Raw genomic sequence first — 26,226 nt, 5'->3', positions numbered from 1 at the left:
GTATTTTTAGGCAAAACCGTATTCTGCTTTGACTAATTTTCATCTCTTTTACCTCTGAGTGTGAAGCGTTTAGAACAGGCGCCCAGCAAGTGGTCAGTGACTGTTATTTACCATCACTGTCACTCTAGAAAGCACTGGAGTGAAAGGGCAGCCCTGAGACTCGTCCAGCCCCCTAAAGAGAACCCCCTGCCATCCCTGGATGAGTCCTTGACGTGAACACCCTCTTTGCTGGACAATTCAAAGAGCCAGTGCCCCAGTTTCCCAGGCCCCTCTTCTGCCCACAGGATAACATCACTCCAGGGCCCCAGGAATAAGAATTGTAGGGACGATGCTGTCTAACCATGTTTTCAGAAATTGTGTCATTTTTTGAGTAAGGATATCTTTATTCTAAAACCCATGTTTTCCAACCCATAAAAACCACTCGATACAGGCCAATCTGAATGAGAAGCTCAGCAGAGAAGGATGGAGGGAGAGAGAAGCGTGAGATGCAGGGAGCCCAGAGGAGGGGCTGCTGGGCCGGGCAGTGGACCTCAACCTTTACACTGCAGCCCTCACCTCCACAACGAAGGTAGCCACCTCCTTGTCTGGTTCAGTCTGATGGTTCTGACCTTTACTGGGCTCTGAGCAGCCATCAGCTACTGTGATGGCCTCAGAAGACTTGAAGGCCAGGGTCAGAAATAGCCCTGCCAAAGTACCACTCAAGAAACATGGACCAAGGAGACTGGCTTTCTTGGGGAACCTGGTGACGGCTGCCTAAATCCAGAAGAAAAGGACCCGGCCAAACTGTTCTCTAATGTTATCATGGCACTCACAGGACCAGGCGGGGCATGTCACTTCAATCTCTAATCACAGGGCCGGCAGCGCTAATGGCCTTTCCTCCTCTTTGCTGATCACCATACTTTAAAAAGGGGACTGGAGAGCAAATGTAGAGAATTCTATGACCTTCTCCTGACCCTCAACAAAGCCCTCCCTGGATGTGAGCTTGTAACTGCAACGGTCAGAGAACAGCAGCTGAGGAGCCTGAAGGGGACAGAGGTTGGGGGTGGTTTGGTGGTAATTCCAGGCCCTTTGAAGACTGCGAACCTTCTAACAGTTGCCCCCAGCTCTCTCCTGAGAGCACATACCTGACAAGCAAGGGAGCTTGATGGCTGCTCCAGGGGAAATCTAGGACCACTGATCCCTAAGAAGGGCCCAAGCGTCACCAACAGAAGCAGAAACAAAGCCTGGTTAGGTGATATTGCAAGAGGAACCCAGAGAAGCGATTTAGAAAATCATTAAGTTAAAATACATTTTTAAGCTTAATTCTTAGAAAAGAAAAACTTTAGTTATAACACATCTCAGCAGGAGGGGGAGCTCCAGTTTAGTGGTTTGAATTAATAAGAAATATAAATCCTGGGATAGTCATCCACGGCATGGCTTCTAGAAGGGAAACTGAGAAAATAACTTCTGTTGCTCTTTTTTTTTTTTTTTTTAACAAATACATTTATTTATTTATGGCTGCGTTGGGTCTTCGTTGCTGTGTGTGGGCTTCCTCTCTAGTTGCGGCGAGCAGAGGCTACTCTTCGTTGTGGTGCGCGGGCTTCTCAATGCGGTCACCTCTCGTTGCCTAGAGCACGGGCTCTAGGTGCACAGGCTTCAGTAGTTGTGGTGCGCGGGCTCAGTAGTTGTGGCTCACGGGCTCTAGAGAGCAGGCTCAGTAGTTGTGGCACACGGGCTTAGTTGCTCCACGGCATGTGGAATCTTCCCGGACTAGGGCTCGAACCCGTGTCCCCTGCATTGGCAGGCGGATTCTTAACCACTGTGCCGCTGGGGAAGCCCACTTCTGTTGCTCTTTTAATTTTCCTGGTATTACCACCCCATGATCATTTCCTAAATTTTACAGACACCAGAATTCACTCAAGCTGGGGCTGAGGAGCAACCTCACCACCATAACTCATCTGCTGATTGCTGAATTGAGCGGCTGTGGCAGGAGACTCAGAACTGTTTGGATCCTGAGGGCCACCCTGTACCCCTGGGCCAGTTCCAACTCCAGGTTACGTCCTCCCACTCCAGTCCGACTCGGCGGTTCTCAAACTGTGTGCCAAGGCACCCCAAAGCACCGCAGAAAACTCCACAGGGGTGCCGCTGGATATGTCACACTTTGGAGGGAAACACAGCAATGCTCAACATGAATCGGACACCATGTAAACTGCTAGATGGAGGCAGTTCGGTCTCAATGTGAGACTGCATGACCGTCCTCTGGGTGGTGTCATCTTTGGGAAGCTGAGTTTTTGGAGGCTGTTTTAATAAAAAGCAAGTGCAGCGTGAAAGCTGGTGTGGGACAGGAAGTGAAGGTGGTGGCGTCCAGCCTGATTTCAAAGTCTGAGAAGGCACATGCAGCAGGCACACACATCCCATTAGTAAGTATCTATGGTTATTAAGAATAGAACTCAAACATTATTTCTTCCTTCAGTTCTGTGTATTATTTTTCCAAGTGGCCACTAAGTTGTTAAGACAAATATCTATTAAGATGTTTGCACCTAATTAACAAACAGAACTGTTAGGTATTTCCTTTAGCCCAAGGAAACCATGAAAAAATTACTGAGGCACAAAGGGTGCCGCGAACCAAGAAAGCCTGGCAACCTCTGGTCTACACCATTTTCACGGAGGCCAGCCCTCTGCGTGACCCCCAATGCCTGACTCATTTGCTGGCTAAATACATTCCACCTTCAAATTCAAATTCAAAGCTTCTTCCTATTTAAGAAAGTACTATCTGGGTCTCTCATTCCCCTTCCAAGAGAAGCAAACAGATGAGAGGGGCAGCTACTTTCCTAGAGACTGGTTCCTCTCCTCTTCCCACCTTACTGAAAATGCACACTTGGCGATACCACTGATTTTCCAAATATTGATACTCTTTGACCCAGCATCACCACCTCTAGACTTAACCTGAAGAGGTATTGTACAAGCGGGTGAGGGTACTTCCCGTAGTACTGTTTCTAACCGCAAATGCTGGAAACAACCCAAACATCTAGCAGCGGCACACTGGCTCCATCAAGGACGGTATTTACACATGCTGGAGCAGCAAGTGGAATAGGAGGCAACAAAGAAAGAGGCCCAAGACTTATAATCTGGTTGAAAAAAGCAAGTGGCAAAACAGGGTTTCTGATATGATCACATTAAATAAATTATAATGCATATATGTTCTGACGTGCAGGAAGAAAACTGAGGAAATGCACATTAAACTGCTCACTGCTTGTTAGGCATACCCAATATTTTTGGGGTGGGGGACACTCATTAGGGAACCATTTTCCTGATCCTCAGCTGTTACACACATGCCTTCCTCAAATGGGCTGAGTAGCCCATTAAAGAACACCTGTGTCTTAGCAACAAAGACAATCAAAACCCCAGTGGGATTTCTGGGATGACGGGATGATCCTAAAATTTATAAGGCAAGGTAAAGAGCAAACACTAGTCACTAAAGCCGGAGGACTGACACTTCCAGATATCAAGACGTATTCGAGGGGTTGGCCATTAGGGGTGTGCGGTGTTGGTGCAATGGAACTGACTAGAGCGTCCAGAAGGAGACTCATCACACGTGGACATTTAATTTAAGCAAAAGGTGCCACTTGGTGCGGTGCGGAAAGGGCAGTCATTTTAACAACAGATTCTGGGGTTGGGAGATAATACATATGAAAAAAAGTCGATCTTGCACCCCTACCTCCAGCTCATACAAAAATCCGTTCTAAGTGGATTATAGACCTATGTGTGAACATTTGAAAATAAAGAGACTAGCAGATACCATAGGAGAGTATCTTCATGACGTTGGGGTAGGATAAAGATATATTAAACAGGACATAAAATGTCTAATTGCTAAGGAAAAGACGAATAATCTGGATTTCATGAACATTAAGAACTTATGCTCAGACTTCCCTGGTGGTACAGTGGTTAAGAATCTGCCTGCCAATGCAGCGGACAGGCGTGCGAGCCCTGGTCCGCGAAGATCCCACATGCCGCGGAGCAACTAAGACCGTGCACCACAACTACTGAGCCTGCGCGCTAGAGCCTGCGAGCCACAGCTACTGAGCCCTCGTGCCACAACTACTGAAGCCCACGCACCTAGAGCCCATGCTCCGCAACAAGAGAAGCCACCACAATGAGAAGCCCGCGCACCGCAACGAAGACAGTAGACCCTGCTCACCGCAACTAGAGAAAGCCCACACACAGCAACAAAGACCCAACACAGCCAAAAAAAAAAAATAACTTGTGCTCATCAATCAATACCACGGAGAGAGAGAACAGGCAAGTCACAGAGGGAAACGATATATGCAAAGCACATATCCAACAAAGGATCATAGCCAGAAAAAAGAACTCCAAACCAACAAAAAGAAAGACGTCACAAATAAAAAACAGGTAAAAGACTTGAACAGGGTTTTCACAAAAGAGGCTATCCAAATGGCCAACAACCTATCCCAATGGCCAATGATCAAATGGCCAACAAACTATCCCAATGGCCAATGATAAGGTGCTCAACATCCTTCATCACCTGGGAATTGCAAATGAAAACTATGAGATACCACCAGCAGGGCTAAAAAAACAACACTGTCACGTGGTTGGTGAGGGTGCAGAACTGGAACCCTTTCCACTGTTGGTGAGGTGAAAATTGGTACATCCACTTTGGAAAACTGTCAGGCAGTGTCTACTGAAGCTGAACATATGCATAACCTCTGACCTAGCAGCGCCATCCCAGAAACGCAGTCGTATGTTCACTGAAAGATGAACAGGGATGTTCACAGCAGCACTATTCACAATAACCAAAAACAGGAAACAACCCAAAAGTCCATTTGTAAGCGTCTAGTCATACAACGGACTACTATAACGTAATGAGAATGGGCAATCTGTAAGTACACGCAACATAAATGAACCTTACACGTGACACTGAGCGAAGACAGCCAGACATATACAGGACATATGTGTGACTCTCCTTTCATGGGGATGGTGGTCACCTGGCTGGAGGGCTTGAGGGGAGGGGCAGTTTGCTGACTGCAAGGGGCCCAAGGTAGGCTTCTGGGATCTTGGTCGTGTTCTGCTTCTTGATCTGTCTGCTGGTTATAAGAGTGTGTTCATTTTGTGAAGTCACTGACCTGTGTATTTATTTATTTACTTATTTATTAATATTATTTTTAAATATTTTCTTATTTATTTATTAGTTATTTGGCTGTGCCAAATAAGTACTTAGTTGCGGCACACAGGATCTTCATTGCGGCACGCGGGATCTTTAGTTGCGGCACGCGGGATCTTTAGTTGCAGCATGTGGGATCTTTTTTTAGTTGCGGCATGTGGGATTTAGTTCCCTGTCCAGGAATCAAACCCGGGCCCCCCTACATTGGGAGCGTGGAGTCCTAGCCACTGGACCACCAGGGAAGTCCCTGACCTGTGTATTTATAATTTGCGTACTTTTCTACATGTATATTGTACTTCAATGAAAGGTTTACAGGAACAACAAACAACAGGTGGGTTAAATTACGGTGACAGAAATGATGGTTACCTCTGAGGGGGGCAGCATGAGTGAAGGCCTGCAGGAGGCTTTTGGGGGTGATGGGAACGTACCACTTCTTGATCTGGGCGGTTGTTTACATGCGTAAGTTCACTTTGTAAAAAGAGCTGTTAAGTTAAAATGTGCATATTTTTCTGTATGTATGTTGTATTTCCGTAAAATTAATGCCTTCAAAGTACTTCTGGGGGGCAGAGAGGTTACAAATGTAACGACATTGGCCCAGAGCACTAGGACTGCTCTCAGCCTAGATTCACTTTGCCCAGAAAGCCCACCTTGACTTCCTCTAAGATGGGGTCGGGAGCCCAGTGTGCTCTCTGGGCAGCCAGATTAGCCCCACCCTCACACTCATCTACTGCCCTGAAGGCCTGGTCCTGGTCTGGTTTCCCTGACAGACTATGTGCTCCCCCAGGCAGGGCGAATGTCCTGCTTGCCACTGCACGTCCTCCCTGGGAAGTGCCTGGCCTAGAGCAGGGACTCAGTCACGTTTGCTGAATGAACGTCTTATTTGGGTCTTGGAAACGGGGTTGAGACACAGAAAGTACACTGGGCTCTCCTATGCCCTTCGTCACCCAGATTACGGTGACACACTTCAAGAAACGTATCAGCGTCACCACAGGGCACGGTCCTGCTCATTCTCAGCTCATCAGCGTTATTAATGAGATATGGAAATGGATAGGGGGGATGTGATCATTCTTTTCTTGAACAGCTGATGTGTTCGTCAGCCTACCCAAAGTAGACATTGAATGAAACGTGCCTGTGTCTGCTGCAGTAAGAGGAAGCCTGAGGTCAGCAGAGGCTGGGAACTAGCTGGTAACAAGGACTGTGAATTATCCAGTTGTGAATTCCCGAGGCTGGCCCTGTGTCAGGCTCACTGGAGGCGCCTGAAACCCCAGTTCCCACCCCAGAATCTGACCTGAGCTCCTCATAAGACATACATTGTTTTCCATTTCTGGATCCACAGTGCCGTGATCAACACAAGGTACCAAATAGAATACTTCTGAGTGAACAAAAGAACCAGGAGACACACCAGAAGATTCCAAGCAGAAGAGTCATATATTAATCCCTGAATACAGGTCGCTCTTATCACTGAATCAATCTTCTCACCTCAGGGCACTAAAATGCCTTGTTATGCTTCTAAGGGAGGAATTTCGTCTGTTGTGTTCACTGCCCTAAGTATTTGTGGAATGACCCACTGAATGAATGTCTACCCCTCTAGGTGGTCGGCCCCCCAAGGGCGGGGGCCCACACCTATGTTCACATCTTGGCTCCTGGCTGGGAAGGGCACTCAGCGAAGGTCCACAGGAGGGAACTGAAGCACACTTACCGCCAGGAAGCCCAGCTTGCCTCCACACTGCGTCTTGAGCCCCATGGCGGCCGTGAGATGGATCTCAACCAGCGTGCTCGGGGGGATTTTCTCCTCTGCACATTCAGCCAGGTTCACAGCGCACAAAGCCATGTGTACATCTGAACAGGCGGATCCCACAGGAAGCTTGCCTATGGCGGCAGAAACGGACAACGACTGTTGACAGATTCCCTCGACCCAAGCTTTTTCCTGCTTTCTCAAGCACAATCGGAGCACCAGCAGAACCAGAGGAGAAAGTCTGTGAGCTCGGTGATCACACAGTCCTGGATGGGGTGCCAGGCTCTGTGACTTCGTAGCAGTGTGCTCCTTTCTGCCTCACAGGTTGTTGGGGACAAGAGAAAACACAGGTCACAGGTCTGGCCCGTGGCCCCAGCCCTGTGTAATGGGGAGTGGCTCTGACTGCAGGCCGATGAACAGGACTCAGAGGCGCAAACTCCAACGCTTTCCAAAAGGGCGTCAACAGCATGGCCACGTCCTGCTAACACAATCCGGCGTCTCCAAATGTTGCGAGAAAGGTTATAAAAATTAAAGACAAAAACCCCAGAACAAACTGACGTGACTTTATTTTCATTCAACAAGACCCCACAGTATATAAGCGCACACCCTCCTGAGGTGGGGGGACGTGACACACAACTGAGCCGTGACAGCGGACACATCATGGGGCGGAGGTGGAAGGCCAGGAGAGGCTTACTAACCCTCCCGTGAGGGCTGTACAGCTCATCTGCGGTGGTCCTGAACTCGGGGACCAGAGTGCCCTTGCTCAGGCCCCGGGGCCCGTCGAGGCTCTGAGGCTTTCACGCTGCTGCCTGCTTCAGTCCTCACCACAGTGCAGGGAGGTGCCCAAGGCAAGCAGGCGCCTCACTCTGCTGAGCCTCAGGGGTGGCCCAGCCAGGCCTCCCAATCCCACCCAGCCTCTCTGGTCTTTTATCAGCCTCCAGACTTCATTCTGCACAGGCGTTAGGTGTTGGTCCCCCCCGGGAGGCACCACCGACTGGCCTTTCTCCTTTGCAGGGAAGGAAGGCGGAGGGCAGTGTGGGGACCGTGTCACCTCTGTCCTCTTGGTGCCTTGCGCGGGGCCAGGCCCACAGAGTGCTCAGTGAATGTGGGCAGAATAAGTGATGTGAACCATCCCAGCTGGAATTCTCCTGAACAGATGCAGCCTCCAGATCAGAGACCTGGGATGGAGCTGCTTCCCTCCCCCCGGGCCCGGGCACACTGATGGGACAGAGAAGCAGGGTAGGTCTGCAAATGGCCCTCTGCTAGAACTCTACGAAGGCCCCAGGTGTTCACACCCCACAGCTGGCTCCAGTGTCTCATCTCCACTCCCCCTAGGGCCTGGGCTGAAGCTCCCTCCCTCAGCCACCAGGGCCCTATATCCTGTTACCACATCCCACTGCTGTTCTCTGCCCTCATCTTATCGATGGCCCAGCAGCAACTTCCCTTCTTGAACCCTCTGACTTTGCTCCCTCGACACCAAGCATCTTGGCCTCTCCTGCCTGACCACCTCTCAGGCAGCCTCTGCCCGACTCCTTGTCCCGGGCCTGCCCCTTCCGTGCGGGTCTCCTTCCACATGCCCTCGAGGGGCCCCCCTTCACCACAAGCCCTCTCATCAGCACCCATGGTTTTCATTCTCACCTGCAGGCCAAAGACCTAGCTCCTTTCCTTGGCCTGCAGATCCAGCGTAGCCCCCACCACTGCATCATTTCCCCTCGGTGTCTCACAGGCAAGTGTCCCGAGCGGAACTTCTCACCTCCTCCCTAGAAAACTGCTTCTCCTCTCGTTTTCCTTACCTTTGCTGGTGGCAACAGCGTTCACCCAAACGCTCAAGCAAGAAACCAGAGAACCATCTTAGCTAGCTCCTTTCCTTACCCTTCCCGTCCAATGAGTCCCCAAGGCCTGTCAACCCCACTTTCTCCTTTATCTCTGTCCTGTCCTCTTGGCACCTGCATTAGCTTCCACTGGTCCTTCCTGAAGGCAGCCTCAATGCTCTCTTCAGAGCGAATCTTCTCGACCTCAGAAGCACAGACCTGATGACATCATTTCCTCCACTGCACTGGCTCCCATCCCTCTCCCCTTGCACAGCCAACCTTGGGGACCACTGAAATATTCTCCTCCAGAGCTACCCACGTGGGGTTCCTCCTTGGGAACATGCATCCCTCTGCCTGGAAGGCACCTCCCCTTCTGCAGAGCTGGTGAACTCTACGCATCCTTTCGTGCAAAGCCTTTCCTTTTCCAGAAAGCCTTTCCTGAAACCCTCCCCAATAAGGACCCCTTCCCCTGAACTGAAATCCAATTCTTCCGCTACCTCTACCACACTGAACTGTAATTCACTTGCTCACCTGTCTGCTTCTCCATTAGAGCAGGAGTTCGTTGAATGAAATAAATGATCATATTTCACTGAATCTAAGATGCCATCAATTTTAAGTTTCACTATTAAGTACCACCAAGGAAAAAACACTGCCAACTCAACCACGACATTCATTGTGTAGAGGACAAAGCCAAGCGTAGAGATGCTAATGTGAAAAATGTGTGTCTTAAATTGATGAACTGCAATCTTTACCGCTGTAGCTGTTTGTCTAACCATCCTAAATGGGTAGTGTGAAGGGGACATCATTCAGCTGGGGCAGAAAACTGGCAAACTGCGCCAGGGTGGAGCGATGGCATGGGGGCACTTCGAGGCAAGACAGGCCGTGGTGGCAGCCCTCACCTGTGATGTGCAGCTGGTGCAGCCTGTGATAGGCCAGGGCTGCATCCCGAGCGCTGGTCTTAGCTTCCTCCTCAAAGCCTGCGGCAGTGGCCAGGGTGGCCCGCCGGTGCTGGAAGACCTTCTTGAGCAGCCAGCGCACCAGGCGCAGCTTCTGCAGGCTGTAGCGGATCACGTTCCAGGAGAGGCTGCAGGCCAGGTCCAGGCGGGAGGTGGGCAGCGCCCGGCCCAACACCGACAGGCAGGTTTGCAGGTTTGCGGCGGCAGCTGCAAAATCCCCCTGGCAGGAGGCAAGAGGGTGTACTGCTCGCTGGCCTCGGCGCGGCCTTTTTGTTTACTTTAACAAAAGCTCTTACTTTCTCTTCACCCCTCCAGACTATTAGAGTAATACCTACTCACTGAAGAAAACCTGGGAAAATTCAGAAAGCTACAAAAACGTGAAAAGAAACCACCTGTAATCTTATCCCCCAGAGAGAATGACTGCTGACATTCTTTTTTAATGTTTAATTTTAATATATTTCCTCCCAGTCTTTTTACTAAATTTAGATGGTACTGTGTTATATCTTCAAGCAAATACTATTCAGAATTTCAGAATTTATGTATGTAGCTTTCATACATATGGTGATGACATGGATCTAGATGATGAACGATGTGATCTTTTAGGTTCTCAAAGTGTGGTTCCCAGAGATCAGTAGCATCTTGTTAGATGCTACTGGTTTCTGGGAATCTTGTGAGAAATGTGAATTCTTGGTGCCTCACCCTAACCCTCCCCCCCCACCCCCCGACCTAATGAATCAGAGCCTCTGGGGTCAGGGCCTCTGGGTGATCCTAATGTCTGCTGACGTTTGAGAACCACAGTTTTAGGCAAATACACAGCTAAACTACTCTAACCAAGGATCTGAACAACTCTCTGCCAACCTGAGAGGGTCTAGCAGGGAGTCTACTGCCCTGTATTGAAGGCCTTTTTCTCTGTTTTTCTCATTACTGAAGGCGACACAGTCTTGAGAAACTGGAGTAAACGCTCTTCTCCTTTCCCATCACGCAGCGGGTATGATACCTGTACTTTCCTTCCTGCACCATTACAGAAAAGAGGATCCTTACAAGGGGAAAGTGGATGCCAACGCTCTGAGGATGACAATCTCTGAGGTGGTGCTGCCATCCTTCCAGCCAGGAGAAGCACCTGTGTTTACAGGTTCCAAAGGAGGTGGGCCTTTCTCTGTGTCTCCTGGCTCCTCCTTCCCGTCTTTCCCAGGAAGGTTGGCTGTTTCTAAGGCTCGGGCTTTGGCTCTTGTCTCTTCCAACTCACCAATCCAACTCGCCCTTGAGTGCCCTCCCCTGGCAGACGCACAGCTTCCAGCACACCCTGGTCCCGACCCATCTTGGCCACCACGGCCTGCCTCCTGGTCGGGAAGCTTCTCACCCTCAGGGCCCTCTCACAGCACTTTCAAGCAACACGGTTAGACGGAGCCCACCACAGCTTCCAGCCTCCCCCATCTCTGAGTCACTGTCACTGCCACTTTCCTTCCATTTCACATCCCAGGTACTTCTTGAATTCATGCCTTTCCTTTCAATTTCCAGCTCCTTGTCACCTCTCACCCAGCCTCCTCTAAGAGCACCCTCACTTGCTTCCATGCATCTGTGTCTCCCTCCTCCAACCCACCCTTCATACAGCCACCAGAATGACGTTCGTAAAACACAGCCCTGAACCTGTCTCTAGGATAAACATCTAGGGGTACGTGTCATCCTGTGTTAGGGGTGGCGCCAACAACCACACCTATATTGCAGTAGCCGCAGCCCTGGACATGGCTGACAGGTCCACTGACAGACTGGCTGGCCAAATTCTCTCTTGTAGGGTCCGCAGCTGGCAGGCGGGGAGAGCAAGCCCATGGCTACCTGCTGCCGAGGGCTGGACTGGTCCTTGCTCCTCCCGAGACACGGGTGTTTAACTCTTCCTTCCGTGCCGTGAGTTTGCCCCAGAATCCTTCCCATAAACTCCTTTGTTGATTTCAAAAGAGGACTTGCAGCAAATTTTCCTGCTCAAAAACCTTCCTGGTTCTCCAGAGAACTGGGACAAAAATCTCAAATCAGTTGCTAGTCAAATACGTCTCCAACTTGGGCCCTAGCTACACTACCAGCCTTAGCCCTCGTCTCCCCCGACATATCCTACACTCCAGACATACCCATCTACTTGCTAGTCCCCCAGAAGCCCACCTATTCCTGCCATCCTCTCCCCTTGGAAGGGCCTTCCTGCTCTTGACCACTCTGCTCACACCCCAGACTCCCAGAGCACTTTACTCTCCCGTCATATTACAGACTAGAGATCAGCTCGTGTCCGTGGAATCACTTCTGCCTAGGTGCCCTCTCCTCCGCTGCCCTGTAACTGTTGGGGGTAGGGTCCCCTCGTCCTCTTGCCCCCGGGGTATTTTTATATGCTGGGGTGTTGGAATAAGTTGCTGAGTTATGGGCCGAGCCTGGGGGAGGAAGGGGAAAGGCAGGCGGCAGGACTCACCCGGGCCAGGTCCAGGTCTGCCTGCTTCCGGTGCCTCCAGAAGGTGACTGAGGAGCGCGAATGCGGCCGGATCACTGGCTCCCCGTGGACCAGCAGCTTCACAAAGACGCTCAGGACAATCACACCGTTCACCAGCCACAAGAGGAGCGTTGGCATCATCCAGTCAAACCAGCCCGCAGAACCTAAGGAGGAGCGTCTCAGCTGAGCCCGTGGGGAAGCGCCTCCTGAAGCAGCCCTGGGAGACTGCAGGGCACCTGACTGACGCCTCACTGTGAGAGGAAAGAGCCTCCTACCTCATTTTTGGAACAAATGCGATTGCTTCATGTAGTAGCAATGTCAAAGTGCATAGCGGGGGAATAATACATGCACCTTAATCCACACGATAGCAAATTTGGGATGGTTCTACAGCCTAACTAGGAACCCTGTAGCCCTTGTCTCTATGGGGCAGGATGCCACAAAAATCTTTGTTAGCCAAGGCAGGGTTAGGCCACTGGTTTAATGACTCAGGCAGTAAGAAGACCACATCCTCCTTCAAACAGCCACACCCTCAAACCCCCAATTAAGGCAATGCAGGGTCCTGATTTGTTTTGCTCTTTCTGACTGAACTTGGGTTTGCCCTGTTACTTCTGAAATGCGGCTTATGCCAGTCCCTATCAGAAGCAAGCAGGCGGGGGCCCCCTACGAAAGCCCTTCGGGACCTGGCGGACAAGCCGAGTGGCTGCAAGCAGGGCCTTCTCCTGCCACAGCAGCCCACCCAGGCCCGGGTGGCACGAGGGGCCTTCCACCTACCTGACTCGAGAGACAGCATGCTGCGGCCAGAGCCTGAGTGTGGACGCTGGTCCGAGTCGTGGGCCCCTCCCCATTGCAGCAGGGCGGTCAGGGGGTTAAAGGAGAGGCACAGGAAGGTGAGGACACACAGCAGGATTCGCGAGCGGTCCACCATGCCAAGTGCTACAGGAGGAGAGTCTGGCTCATCTTTGACCTTCAAAACGGGGCCACAAGGTTAGAACGAATACTGCGTGGATTTTTATAGCATTTTACTTTTATATATATCGGAATCAGATCATGAGATTTAAATTCAAGACCATTAAGTCAGATGGGAATAAAGCACTTGCCCTCTTGCCACCTGGGAGAAGAACATGTTCTAAAGACCAGAGGGACATGAGCTCTGCTTTTACAACAGAGCTCCATCACAAAAGAGAACACTCTGCAGGATTCTGTTTCTGTGTAATTCCACAACAGGCAAGCTCATCTAAAGCGACAGAAGGCAGATCAGAAGTCTCAGGCTGGAGAGACGTGTGTGCACTTCCTGCAAAGTGTAAGTTCATGGGAGATAAAAATGTTCTATATCATTTTGTTCTAAACTAGAAGGGATTTATTCATTTATCATTTTGTTGTTTTTTTATAAATTAATTTATTTTTCTTTTATTTATTTTTGGCTGCATTGGGTCTTCGTTGATGCGTGCGGGCTTTCTCTAGTTGCGGTGAGCGGGGGCTACTCTTCCTTGCGGTGTGCGGGCTTCTCATTGCGGTGGCTTCTCTTGTTGCGGAGCACGGGCTCTAGGCACGCAAGCTTCAGTGGTTGCCGCACGCAGGCTCGTAGTTGTGGCTCCCGGGCTCTAGAGTGCAGGCTCAGTAGTTGTGGTGCACGGGCTTAGTTGCTCCGTGGCATGTGGGATCTTCCTGGACCAGGGCTTGAACCTGTGTCCGCTGCACTGGCAGGTGGACTCTTAACCACTGCGCCACCAGGGAAGCCCCATTTATTGTTTTTTGTTTTGTTTTGGTTTTTTTGGCTGCACCACACAGCTGATAAGATCTTAGTTCCCTGACCAGGGATCAAACCCGGGCCCTCAGCAGTGAAAGAGTGGAGTCCCAACCACTGGACCTCCAGGGAATTCCCTATTGTTATTTTTTAATTGAAGTATAATTGACCTACAACACTATGTTGGTTCGAAGTACACAACAGAGTGACTCGATGTTTTCATACATTACATCAGCTCCATGGTAAGTCTAGTTACCATCTGTCACCATACAAAAACACTACGATACTATTGACTATATTCCCCATGTTGTATATTTCACCCTTGTGACATTTATTTTGTAACTGGAAGTTTGTAGTATCTTTTTTTTAATTTTTTTTTTTAGTTTGTAGTATCTCTTAACCTCCCTCACCTATTTCACTCACCCTCCCAACTCCCTCCCCTCTGGCAATCACCCATTTGTTCTCTGTATCTACCACTCTGTTTCGTTTTGTTGTGTTCGTCCATTTGTTTTGTTTTTTAGATTCCATATGTAAGTGAAATCCTATGTATTTGTCTTTGTCTGACTCATTTCACTTAGCATAATACCCTCTAGGATCATACATGGTGTGACAACATCTCATTCTTTTTTACAGCTGAGTAACATTACACGGTATATATATATATATATATATATATATATATATATATATATTACATCTTCTTTATCTACTCATCTATCTGTGGGCACTTAGGTTGCTTCCATATCTTGGGCTATTGTAAATAATGCTGCAATAAACATAAGGGTGAACATTACTTTTTGAATTAGTGTTTTTGTTTTCTTTCAGAAAAATACCCAGAAGTGGAATTGCTGGATTGGATGGTAGTTCTATTGCAAATTTTTTGAGGAAACTTCCTACTGTTTTCCATAGTGGCTGTATCAATTTTCATTTCCACCAATAGTGCATGAGGGTCCCCTTTTCTCCACATCCTCACCAACACCTATCATTTTCTGTCTCTTTTATTACACTTAGCATAATACCCTCTAGGTCCATCCACGTTGTCACAAATGGCAAGATTTCACTCTTTTCTTATGGCTAATATTTCATTGCATATATACCACATCTTCTTTATCCACTCAGCTATTCCTGGGCACTCAGGTTGCTTCCTTATCTTGGCTATTGTAAATAATGCTGCAACGAACACAGGGGTGCATATGTCTTTTTTTTTTTTTTTTTTAATATTTATTTCTTTGGCTGTGCCAGGTCTTAGTTGTGGCATTCAGGATCTTCGTTGCTGCATGTGGGATCTTTTTAGTTGCGGCATGAGAAATCTTAGTTGTGGCATGCAGGATCTAGTCCCCTGACAAGGGATTGAACCCATGCCCCCTACAATGGAAGCTTGGAGTCCTGACCACTGGACCACCAGGGAATTCCTGATGGAAAGCATCTTTTCATGTGCCTGTTGGCCATTTATATGTCTTGCAAAAATGTCTATTCATGTCTTCTGCCCATTTTAAAATTGTTGTTTTTTGGGGGGTTTTCTGATGTTGAGTTGTATGACTTCTTTGAAAATTTTGGATACTAACCCCTTATTAGATATATTGTTTGCAAATACCTTCCTCCATTCAGTAGGTAGCCTTTTAGTTTTGTTGGTAGTTTCCTTTGCTGTGCAAAAGGTTTTTCTTTTGTTTTTTTTTAGGGTTACATCCGTCTACTCTCTTTTTTTTCTTAATTTATTTTTATTTTTAGCTGCGTCAGGTCTTAGTTGTGGCACGCAGAATCTTTTTGTTGTGGTGCGCGGGCTCTCCGTTGTGGCGTGTGGGCTTCTCTCTAGTTGTAGCCCGTGGGCTTCTCTCTAGTTGTGGCATGTGGGTTTTTCTCTCTCTAGTTGTGGGGCGCAGGTTCCAGAGCACTTGGGCTCTGTAGTTGTGGCGTTTGGGCTCCAGAGCGCATGGGTTTTGTGGTTTGTGGTATGCAGCCTCTCCAGTTGAGATGCGTGGGCTCAGTAGTTGTGGCGCATAGGCTTAGTTGCCCAGTGGCATGTGGGATCTTAGTTCCCCGACCAGGGATCGAACCCGTGTCTCCTGCATTGGAAGGCAGATTCTTTATTTACCACTGGACCACCAGGGAAGTCCCAATGCAAAAGCTTTTTAATTTGATGTAGTCCCATTTGTTTATTTTTGCTTTTGTTCCCCTTGCCTGAGGAGACACAGCTCCTCCCAAATTGCTAAGACCAGATTTCCCTGGTGGTGCAGTGGTTAAGAATCCACCTGCCAATGCAGGGGACACAGGTTCGAGCCCCAGTCCGGGAAGATCTCACATGCTGCAGAGCAATGAAGCCCATGCGCCGCAGCTACCAAACCTGTACTCCAGGGCCTGCAAACCACAACTGCTGAGCCCGTGTGCCACAACTACTGAAGCCCGTGCGCCTAGAGCCCGTGCTCCGCAACAAGAGAAGCCACAGTGATGAGAAGCCCATGCACCGCGACGAAGAGTAGCCCCCGCTCGCTGCAGCTAGAGAAAGCCTGCACACGCAACGACAAAGACCCGACGCAGCCAAAAATAAATAAATTAAAATTAATTAATTTTTAAAAATTGCTAAGACCAATAACAAAGAGCATACTGTCTATGTTTTCTTCTGGGAGTCTTATGGTTTCAGGTCTTACATTTAAGTCTTTGATCTATTTTGAGTTTATTTTTGTAGATGGTGTGAGAAAGTAGTCCAGCTGATTCTTCTGCATGTAGCTGTCCCATTTTCCCAGCACCATTTATTGAAGAAGCTGTCATTTCCCCTTTGTATATTCTTGCCTCCTTTGTCATAGATTTAAGTATGGGTTTGTTTCTAGGCTCTCTATTCTGTTCCATTGATCACGTGTCTGTTTTTGTGCCAGTACCACACTGTTTTGATTACTGTAGTCTGAAATCACGGAATGTGCTACCTCCAGCTCTGTTGTTCTTTCTCAAGATTGTTTTGGCTATTTAGGGTCCTTTGTGTTTCCACATAAATTTTAGAATTATTTGTTCTAGTTCTGTGAAAAATGTCTTTGGTATTTTGACAGGGATTGCACTGAATCTGTAGGTTGCCTTGAGGAATATGGTCGTTTTAACGGTATTAATTCTTCCAACCCATGAGCACAATATACCTTTCCATCTGTTTGTGTTGTCATCAATTTCTTTCATCAATGTCTTATAGTTTTTCCAGTACAGGTCTTTTACCTACTTGGTTAGATTTATTCCTAGACATTTTCTTCTTTTTGATGCAATTGTAAATGGGATTGTTTTTCATTTCTCTTTCTGATACTTTGTTGTTAGTGTATAGAAATGTAACAGATTTCTGTATATTAATTTTGTATCCTGCAAACTTACTGATTTTATTTATTAGTTCTAACAGTTTTTTGAAGGTGTCTTTAGAATTTCCTATATATAGTATCATGTCATCTGCAAACAGTGACAGTTTTTTTTTGTTTATTTATTTATTTTTGGCTGCATTGGGTCCTTGTTGCTGCGTGCGGGCTTTCTCTAGTTGCAGCAAGTGGGGGCTACTCTTTTTTGCGGTGCACAGGCTTCTCATTGTGGTGGCTTCTCTTGTTGCGGAGCATGGTCTCTAGGTGTGCGGGCTTCAGTAGTTGTGGCACACGGGCTCAGCAGTTGTGGCTTGCAGGCTCTGGAGGGCAGGCTCAGTAGTTGTGGCACACAGGCTTAGTTGGTCCGCGGCACGTGGGATCTTCCCGGACCAGGGATTGAACCCGTGTCCCCTGCATTGGCAGGAAGACTCCCAACCACTATGCCACCAGAGATGCCCAACAGTGACACTTTTACTTCTTCCTTTCCAAACTGGATTCCTTTTATTTCTTTTTCTTGTCTGATCACTGTGGCTAGGACTTCCAATTCTATGTAGAATAAAAGTGGTGAGAGTGGGCATCCTTGCCTTGTTCCTGATCTTGGAAGAAACGCTTTCAGCTTTTTACTCTATATCTTGATTACTGTGAGTTACATAAGCGTATACACTTGTTAAAACTCATCATACTGCACGATACAGTAAAATAGGTGCACTGTATCACATATAAATTACACCTCAAAGTTGATTAAAGACCATACTTTAGTATGAACCTATTTACAGAAGCTTGCTTATTCTTTTTTTTTTTTTTTAGCCACATCACACAGCTAATAGGATCTTAGTGCCCCAACCAGGGATTGAACCTGGGCCTTCAGTGGTGAAAGTGTGGAGTCCTAACCACTGGACTGCCAGGGAATTCCCAGACGCTTGCCTATATCTAAAACCACAACATTGTTTTGTTTTCTCCCCAGTTTTATAGAGGGAGAACTGGAGGCAGAGGCCCTGCCTGCCCAGGGAGCCTAAGGAGGGAGGGAGACTGGAACCAGATCTCCGCTGACTCCCAGGGTGTACATCCCACACAACTTGTTTTCAGTATTTTTAAACCATTTGAAAATTTCTTCTGAGGATTCAGACACCTATCTAATTCAACGTATATGTCACGTGGCCTTTTGTTACCAAGCAGAATCACATTTATAAAATATTTCAAAAATAGAGCTTCCTTAATAAAATTAAGTACATGATACAATAAATGGTCTGATCAAAAACTTATGCTAGGGGCTTCCCTGGTGGCACAGTGGTTGGGAATCCGCCTGCCAGTGAAGGGGACCCAGGTTCGAGCCCTGGTCCGGGAAGATCCCACATGCCAAGGAGCAACTGGGCCCGTGCACCACAACTACTGAGAGCCTGCGCTCTAGAGCCTGTGCTCCGCAACAAAAGAAGCCACCGTGGTGGGGGGCCCGTGCACCGTGACGAGGAGTGGTCCCCGCTGGCCGCAACTAGAGAAGGCCCTCGCGTAGCAATGAAGACCCAACGCAGCCAAAAATAAACAAATAAAATAAATTAAAAAAAAAAAAAAAAAAACTTATGCTAGAAGGGAACTCTGTGCTTTTGAGGCCAGAAACTGCCAATGCCAAAATACAGCACAAACCCCGGTGGTCTCCACAGGCTCCTGGGAAGATCATTAGGCTTGAGCCTCTTTTAACGAATTCCATTAAACAAGAATTGCCAGGGGCTTTCTTCCACAATTAAAGGCCCTTGGTAGGAATGTTATCTATTAGACTGCAAACTGTAATCATTTCCCAAAGAGGACCCAGAGGCAGCATCATCCTAACCCAACTGATCAAGCTCACAAAGTGGTCTTGCCAGGCTCATTATGGGCGAGGGAAGCGATGAGGCGCCTCCAGCAACTCCTGGCTCCGCACAACAGCCGCTGTGTGTTCCCATGCTGGATTTGGCCATTATTCCCCTCTGATGGGCCCTTTCAGCAAGGACCAGTAAAACCGGAGGTTGTATCCCCATACAGAGTCAGCTTTCTTTTTCTTTATTCTCCAGTACGTGGCTAATTTCACAGAATTCTCGTTCCTCTCCAGCCCAGGGCCTCTGAACACCTGACCTGGACCGCTGTCTGCAGCCTCCCCACTATTAACTTCGGGGAGATGGGAGAGATTCCAGGGGTCAGGGGATTTCAAAAGCTCATTACCTTTGCGTCATCCAATAGAGGGCTTCCTGGCTCAGAGTCGATGGAGTAGGGGGAGAAGCCTGCCTGGGACCCTGAGTCGGAGGCCGGAGGCGACATCAGAAGGACATTCTGATTAAAGTCATCGATCTTCAGGTCCACGTCATTGTCCACCAGGCTGCCTAGGTCAATGCCCTTCAAGAGCTCTGTAAAGAAAACCCTACCTGGCAAACGGTCCGTTTTATAGCACCCCACCTGGGCTGGAGCTGGGCTAGGTGAGGGACGCACAGCCCCTGCTCCTGCTTCACCCCTGAAGGCACCTTTTACGCAACAGTGGACCCTGCCCGGTGCCCAGCACAGGACTTCTACTATAACCGGAAAGTCTGAAACCCTTTTCTCAACGAGCACACTTACTGTTCTTCTGATTTGCCAGTTTCAGCACCATGTTCTCCTGGCGCAGTTTATGATTGACCTGCTGCAAGTATTTGATGTAGTCAATGGCCTTCCTCAGAACGCCAGACTTGTGCATCTGGGAAGGAAGACGGGTGAAAAACACGGTGGCGTCAGACCAGCTTGCAGTGAAGAGAGCAGAGGCCCAGAGCTTGGGCTCTGGAGTGGGAGGTGCTGAGTTCAGATGCTGACTCTCCCACTACTTAGCTGTGCAACCCAGGACAAGTTACTCAACATCTCTGAACCTCACTTTCCTCCTCCGTGAAATAGGGATAATGATAGTATATGAGTCATAGGCTTGCCATGAGGATTAAATGAGCTAATATGTGTAAAGAGTTTAGCCTCTGGCCTGGCACACAGTAACACTATATATTAGCTGTTACTTCTACTTCCTATAATCCTAGCATCAAAACAAACTTTAAGGAAAACAAACGACAAACAAAAAACCAGAGTGCTGTTGGCTGGTTATCTTAAGTAAAGGTATATTAGTACCTTTCAGATTTGTAGGCTACAAGGAAAATTATATTTTCTTTCAAAATAGAGGTAAAGATAAACAGACAATAGGTAAAAAAAATCTCCTATGTGCCAAAGCCAAAAGATACATTCATTGAAACACCAGAAATTTATGAAAAACCAATTTCCTCTATTTGTTCTTTGTCAAAGATCCAATCTCCATTTTTCCTTCTCCCTAAAAGGTTAAAATATTGTTAGCCATCCCTGAATACAATTAAACATATGCCAAAAATGCCATCAGCTGCCTCAGATGTACACACGGTTGTGTATCTGGCCATCAGTGAGCAGTAGGTGTCTGCGACACGGTGGTGGTAGTGGAGGTGGTGGTGGCCACCACCACTGCAGAGCAGACTCAAAGGTCCAGGCAGGCCACGGCCTTACCAACACCCAACAGTTAATATTTTATAATCCTGGAATTTCAAAACACCAAGATGCTTTAGTAAGAGAGCACCTTTAACTATTCTTGCATTCACTCAGCCTGGGCCTGGGTCTTCCCTAAATTCCTGCAGCAAAGACAGATAGAGGGGAGATGATGGGGCATGAAATAACATTTTGCTTGGCACCTACCTTGGCATCTGTCCCCATGACCAGGTCCTTCAACTCAATGATTTTGTCATTGATGGAGGAGCGATACCGCTTCTCAATGATGTTGTGTGTCGTCCTCCTTTCTCCTTCCTTGGGGGGCTCGAGCTGCTTGACTCCTCCAGGTACCTGCTTAATGGGCACTTTCTCTTGTCCCATCATCACAGGCATTGTGGTCAGAATGGTCCCATTGCTGCCCACAAGGGTCTAGAACAGACACAAGGGCAGAATGACCACTTGGTTAGTCTGAGTAAAGCAACCTCGCAACACAAACCCACTGGCCCTGGCCACGTGGCATCACCTGAAAACGCTGTATAGCCTGACACCTTTCCTGGGTTAATTAAGTCCAGAAGCCTTAGGAGCCGTGGTACCTCAGGTACTGTGCCCCTTTCAGAGTCACTGTTGATTAGTCATGTGCCACAACAGCATTAATGTGGATACACACCAACCTTTGATGTAGGGATGCCAGAAACACGTCATGTGATTCCTGCTTTGCTGTCGACCCATTAGCCACCTCTGAGCTCGCATACAATGCACCAACCACAGAACTTTCTCCTGGTGTATGGCACGTATTTTCCTCTCACATGACGGTGAAGTTAACTTACTGCATTTCCTTATACGATTTGCCCATCAAAAAGCTCAAGGGCAGAAGTGAAAATCAGAGCCATTTTATTAAACAGACCAACTAGAGAGGCTTCCCCTTGTTTTCCCCTCAAATCTGCTTTGCCTGCTCTTTGTTTCTGTTTTCACTACTTTTAGTTTTATTTTCTTCAACAAATGGCCTCAATATCCAAATGGCCAATGAACACACAAAAAGCTTCTTAACTTCGTTAGTCATCAAGAAATAATTCACACATAGTAAAAAGCACACAGTTTAAGTGTACAGCTTAATGGAATTGTGATGTATGCATACAATGTGTGTAACCAAGGTAACCCTGACCAAGACACAGACCATTTCTATCCCCTTAGAAAGTTCCCTCATGCCCCTTCCCCCAGAGCAGTAATCATGCTCTGACTTCCAGCACCATCTTCCTGAACTCTGTATAAATGGAATCATCAGCAGGAACTCTCTGTGATAAGCATCTTTTGCTCAGTGTACTATTGTTGAGGTTTAGCCACGTAGTTGTATGTATCAATAGTTCTTTTTGGATGGACAGTTGGGTTGTTTCTAGTTCTTGGCTTTTATGAGTAAGGCTTGCTTTTGAATTCTGATCACTTTTTCTCTCAGACTCTCTTGCCACAAGATGAGACAGTGGCCAAGACCCTACAACTGAAGTATGGGTGCCTTTCATGTACCCCACCTTGGAGCCCCTCCCTTCCTGGGGGGCCTAGGGTCCTTCAGAAGCTAAACCTCCATCAGCAGGACCTAAGAGGCAGATGGTCCTGTGTGGAGCTGTTGCCCAGAAACTGAGGCTCCTCTGCTGTTCCTCTCTTGCCCCTCATAAACCCTAGTACTCCCACATAACATTCAGTGCTGGTACTTCTTAAGGGAAAAAAAACCTAAAATGGGGTAATTTTGCAATCTGACACACTGCATAGAGCTGCCACATCTATTCAGTATCTGGAGGCTTCGTTACCATCTCTGAGGCCTAAAACCCCCAAGAAGTGGGGGTGGGGTGGGGGGCAGCTCTTACCGGAACTTGAAGGGCAGCTGTCTGGATGGGGGTGGTGAGGGCAGTGAGGGCTGGGTTCTGGACTGCGGCCATCACAGGGCTGCCATCTGTCTTCAGTGTGGTCAAAACAAGGGAATCTGTCTTGATGATCTGAGGCTGTACCAGGACCTGGATGGAAAAGGAAGAAAAGGAAAAGGAAGGTAGCATTACTTTTCTATTTTGCATTACTTCTTCCTGTACAGACCCTCCAGAAAAGAATGAGAAAATAAAATTTTCATAAAACTGAGAATGTAGCTTGATTACTGGGTTGCCGGGGAGAAGGCGTACAGCTAAAGAGGGTCTGGGTTGGAAGGCTGAAAGGCTTTGAGGAGAGCAATGCCAGCGGCCTAGCCGGGGCAGAGCAAGCATGGCTCGGGTGGACAGTGGAAGGAAGAGAGACCTGATTGTGGACAAACTTAGGAATGTGAGGAAAAGGGCTGGGAAGCAAAAATGGTAAAACTGGATTGTTTTTTAAAGCTAACTTACTTCATTAGTTAGAAATACAGTCCACTATGATACACACCTTAAGAACATTCTGGCACATTTCTTTTCAGTTTTATACCCATTACATGTGTAAATGAGTTAATACACCAGCATTTACTGAGTTTAGGTGGGTGCCAGTGTGCATCTGCAGACGTCTTCTCTGCCAGGTCTCACGGGTGTCTCGTAAGGTCCAGGTGCCCCTACCTGCCCTGCAAGCTACTCCCTCACACTCCGCTGGTCCTGCTTAGCACGTAGACCACATCTTCAACCACAGGCCGGCCAAGAGCCCCAACCAAGGCCTCCCTGAATTCTTGTCAGCCACCTACCGGGACCTGCTGCACCTGGGGCGCAGCAACTGTCTGCACCGTGGCTGGGGCGAGGGTCTGCAGCGTGCCATTGGCTGTCTGCGTCAGCACCCGCTGGGCCTGCACCGTCTGCACCTGCTGCTGGATGGTGACCGGCTGCACCTGGGAGGATGTCACTAGGCTTTGGACTTGAGGCTGAAGGACTTGGGAAAAGAGAAGAAAAAAAGTCACGTGGACGAGGAATGCATTCTGTCACCGTAGCTGTGGCAATAACCGAGGCTGGAGTGCCTCCTAACAATCCCAACTCCCCCACCTGTTGCTGAAGAAGATGTGCACAGCCATTTACAAGCTGGTCTAGATGACAAGAACATCCCATAAGGGCTGCATCAATTTCTGAGGGAACGAGTACAAATTATTTCATTACTCCGATGCTGGGGTGGAGGTGAGAGAAGCTAATCAGCAAGTGACTGCACCCAGCAAGGGAGTTAGCAGGTGTTGAGAGCCAACTCCCTGGGGCTTCATTTCCTCCCGTGAAGTGAATGGAAGGTGCACTTTGGGATGAGGGTCTCAGCTTCTCGCTTTGTGGCCTCCCCCCAGCCCCTAAACCCTTGAAGCCCATTAAAGACCTGTCAGATTCTTTGAAATTAGTAGAGCAATACTAACCCCACCCAGGGGTCCCCACAGGGTCAGAGAGCAATCTGATGAAAAGGTGCTGGGACACAGCACAACACAGAAAGTCCCTCATTCACTCAGCACACACCGAGGGCCTACTGTGAGGCCCGCCAGTCGGAGACACGGCACCTATGTTAACAGGAGTACTCTTCTCTGCAGTGGACGCTCAGGAGATGTCTCCTGGATGAATGGTTCTCAACCTACAGGTGCTGAGATCTTCCTGGTACCTGGGTGAGTTTCAAGACTAATTTTATTCAAGCCCCCACCTCTAGTTACCAGGACATCCCTGTGGCTACTGTGCCCGCTGGAGTCTCTGACCACGCATCCTTGAAACAGGCACAGTAGACATTAAGGTATTTGAAGAGACCGAATGTGTTCCTGCACCACTATGCTTACGGCCAGCTACTGAAACCTCATTCAGACAGGGCCAAGTTGATAGGCTGTGTCATCCCCAGAGAGGGCAGAACTATTTACAGTCTACCTCGGAAGTGTCTGCAAACTGGCACAAAAACTTTTGAACCAACCAATCGCTATTACATCTGAGTTCTGAGTCACCTTGAAAGCTGGTAGCTGCGTTCTGGTATATCAAAGGCTGCTGGATGATCCTCGTCTGGGGAGCGGTGCTGAATGTCGGGGTGATCATTACTGTCTGCTGCTGCAGCTGAGCTGGAGGCTGGGGCTGGGGCTGGGGGCGGGGCTGAAGAACGGGAGTTGCCCTTGGCGGAGGGGGAACCGCGGTGGGGGGAGCCTTGACTTGTAGGGCTGGAGCCTGGGGGGAGGTAGCCGAGGGCGAGAAGGAAGGTAACGGGACCTGGCTGAAGGACCGCTGCACCGAGGGGTCCCCGGCTCCGGCTCCGCCACCGCTGCTGCTGCCATTGCTGCTGCCGCTGTTGCCACTTCCACCACCGCCAGGGAAGGAGCTGCACAGCTGCTCTGAGAACAAGTCAGGGAACTCTCCCACTTGATTGCTGACAAACTGCAGCATCTCTGTGAGCAAATGGAAAGGAGTAATTCTACTGCCAACCAAAATATCTATTAACTTTCAAATTTGCTTAAGAAACCGAGGCATGAAAATCCAATAGCTTTCCCAAGACACTGCAGAGATGGGTCGCCTCTCTCTCATGGGGGAGTGGGACAGGACTTCACTTGCTTGATGCTCTTCTCCCTCCTCACCACCTCCAGGCTTGTTCTACCCACTTTCCTCGTTGTCTGTACCAGGCCTAAGAGGAGCTACCTCTGTGCTGGGTGAATGTTCCTCTTGGAGGGTACGGCTGGTCGCATTTTACGGTTGGGGTATTGCTGTCCTGAGTCTTTGGAGCTCAGCAGCCTTGTACTGTGAGGCCACCTCCAGTCTCAGCACTGCTTCCCATGGCAGGGGAGTCCCCAGACCCCAACTCTCCTCACCACAAGCAGACTCTGGGCCTTCTCTCCAAGATGGGCATATCCCTGGGCACTGTTGGTACCCTCAGGAACACTCGGGGATGATAAAGTTGATGGCCTCCAAGTCATGGAACTTTAGAGGTGGAATGGATGGAAAGATGATACACGAAGTCCAGGACAGGGAAATAACTCGGCCAAGGTCACACAGCTCATCGGGGCACAGCAAGGATTAGAACCAGTTCTCTGCCTCCCAGCCTCGCCTTCTTCGACTGTACCCCAGTGCCTTCACTGTCAGAAGGTCAGGGCAGAACAGCCCAGGCCCTGGACCCCTCTGGCTGTGCCCCTTTCCTCTGGGCAAGGAGCCTGTGGAGCCAAGGGGATGTGTCCGCTGAAGACCATGCCGCCTTCTATTGGCAGATCATGCTCCAAGTACCCGGGATCCCTAAATTCCCAGCCCAGAGGGCCTCTTCCCCTGCTTCATCCTCCCAATGGTTCACCCAAATCGAACTTAATCCACAACTAACAACTCATCTCTCATGACTCCTTCCTCCCCGTAGGGCTGCTCCCCATTAGGAGTCTGGGGCCTCAACTTTGACCCAGGTATGTTCAGATCTACAATTCTCTCCCCTGTCCACATTCTCTCCCCTTTCCTCTCCAACACATTCCCAAAAAGCTACTGCTTGTTCCTAAACTCCGGCACCCTCCTCTCAAAACCCTCAAGGCTGCAGGATGCTCTGATTTGGTCACCAAAAAGAAAAAACAAACAAAAACGAAAAACAAAGCCCCCAAACACTGTCTCCATTCATTCGTCAAACCTCCACCAGCA

At 48.7% G+C, this 26,226-nt stretch overlaps 1 protein-coding gene across 1 annotated transcript in view; it reads right to left on the bottom strand.

Annotated features, from left to right (window-relative positions):
- The window catches only part of SREBF2 (sterol regulatory element binding transcription factor 2), a 60,449-nt gene that overhangs the window by 13,221 nt on the left and 21,002 nt on the right, over positions 1-26,226 (bottom strand). The window contains exons 2-11 of the mRNA XM_067698243.1: positions 24,576-25,007; positions 23,370-23,551; positions 22,543-22,689; positions 20,894-21,115; positions 19,778-19,892; positions 19,388-19,569; positions 12,899-13,091; positions 12,110-12,291; positions 9,604-9,880; positions 6,858-7,027 (exon numbers count right to left, since the gene is read on the bottom strand). Coding sequence (XP_067554344.1) covers positions 6,858-7,027; positions 9,604-9,880; positions 12,110-12,291; positions 12,899-13,091; positions 19,388-19,569; positions 19,778-19,892; positions 20,894-21,115; positions 22,543-22,689; positions 23,370-23,551; positions 24,576-25,007 — 2,102 coding nt within the window. The remainder of the gene's footprint in view (positions 1-6,857; positions 7,028-9,603; positions 9,881-12,109; positions 12,292-12,898; positions 13,092-19,387; positions 19,570-19,777; positions 19,893-20,893; positions 21,116-22,542; positions 22,690-23,369; positions 23,552-24,575; positions 25,008-26,226) is intronic.

This window comes from Pseudorca crassidens, chromosome 11 (genome assembly GCF_039906515.1).
Source record: "Pseudorca crassidens isolate mPseCra1 chromosome 11, mPseCra1.hap1, whole genome shotgun sequence".
Lineage (NCBI taxonomy): Eukaryota > Metazoa > Chordata > Mammalia > Artiodactyla > Delphinidae > Pseudorca > Pseudorca crassidens.
Note: the sequence above shows the minus strand (reverse complement) of the source record. Positions and strands in the feature narration are given on the sequence as shown.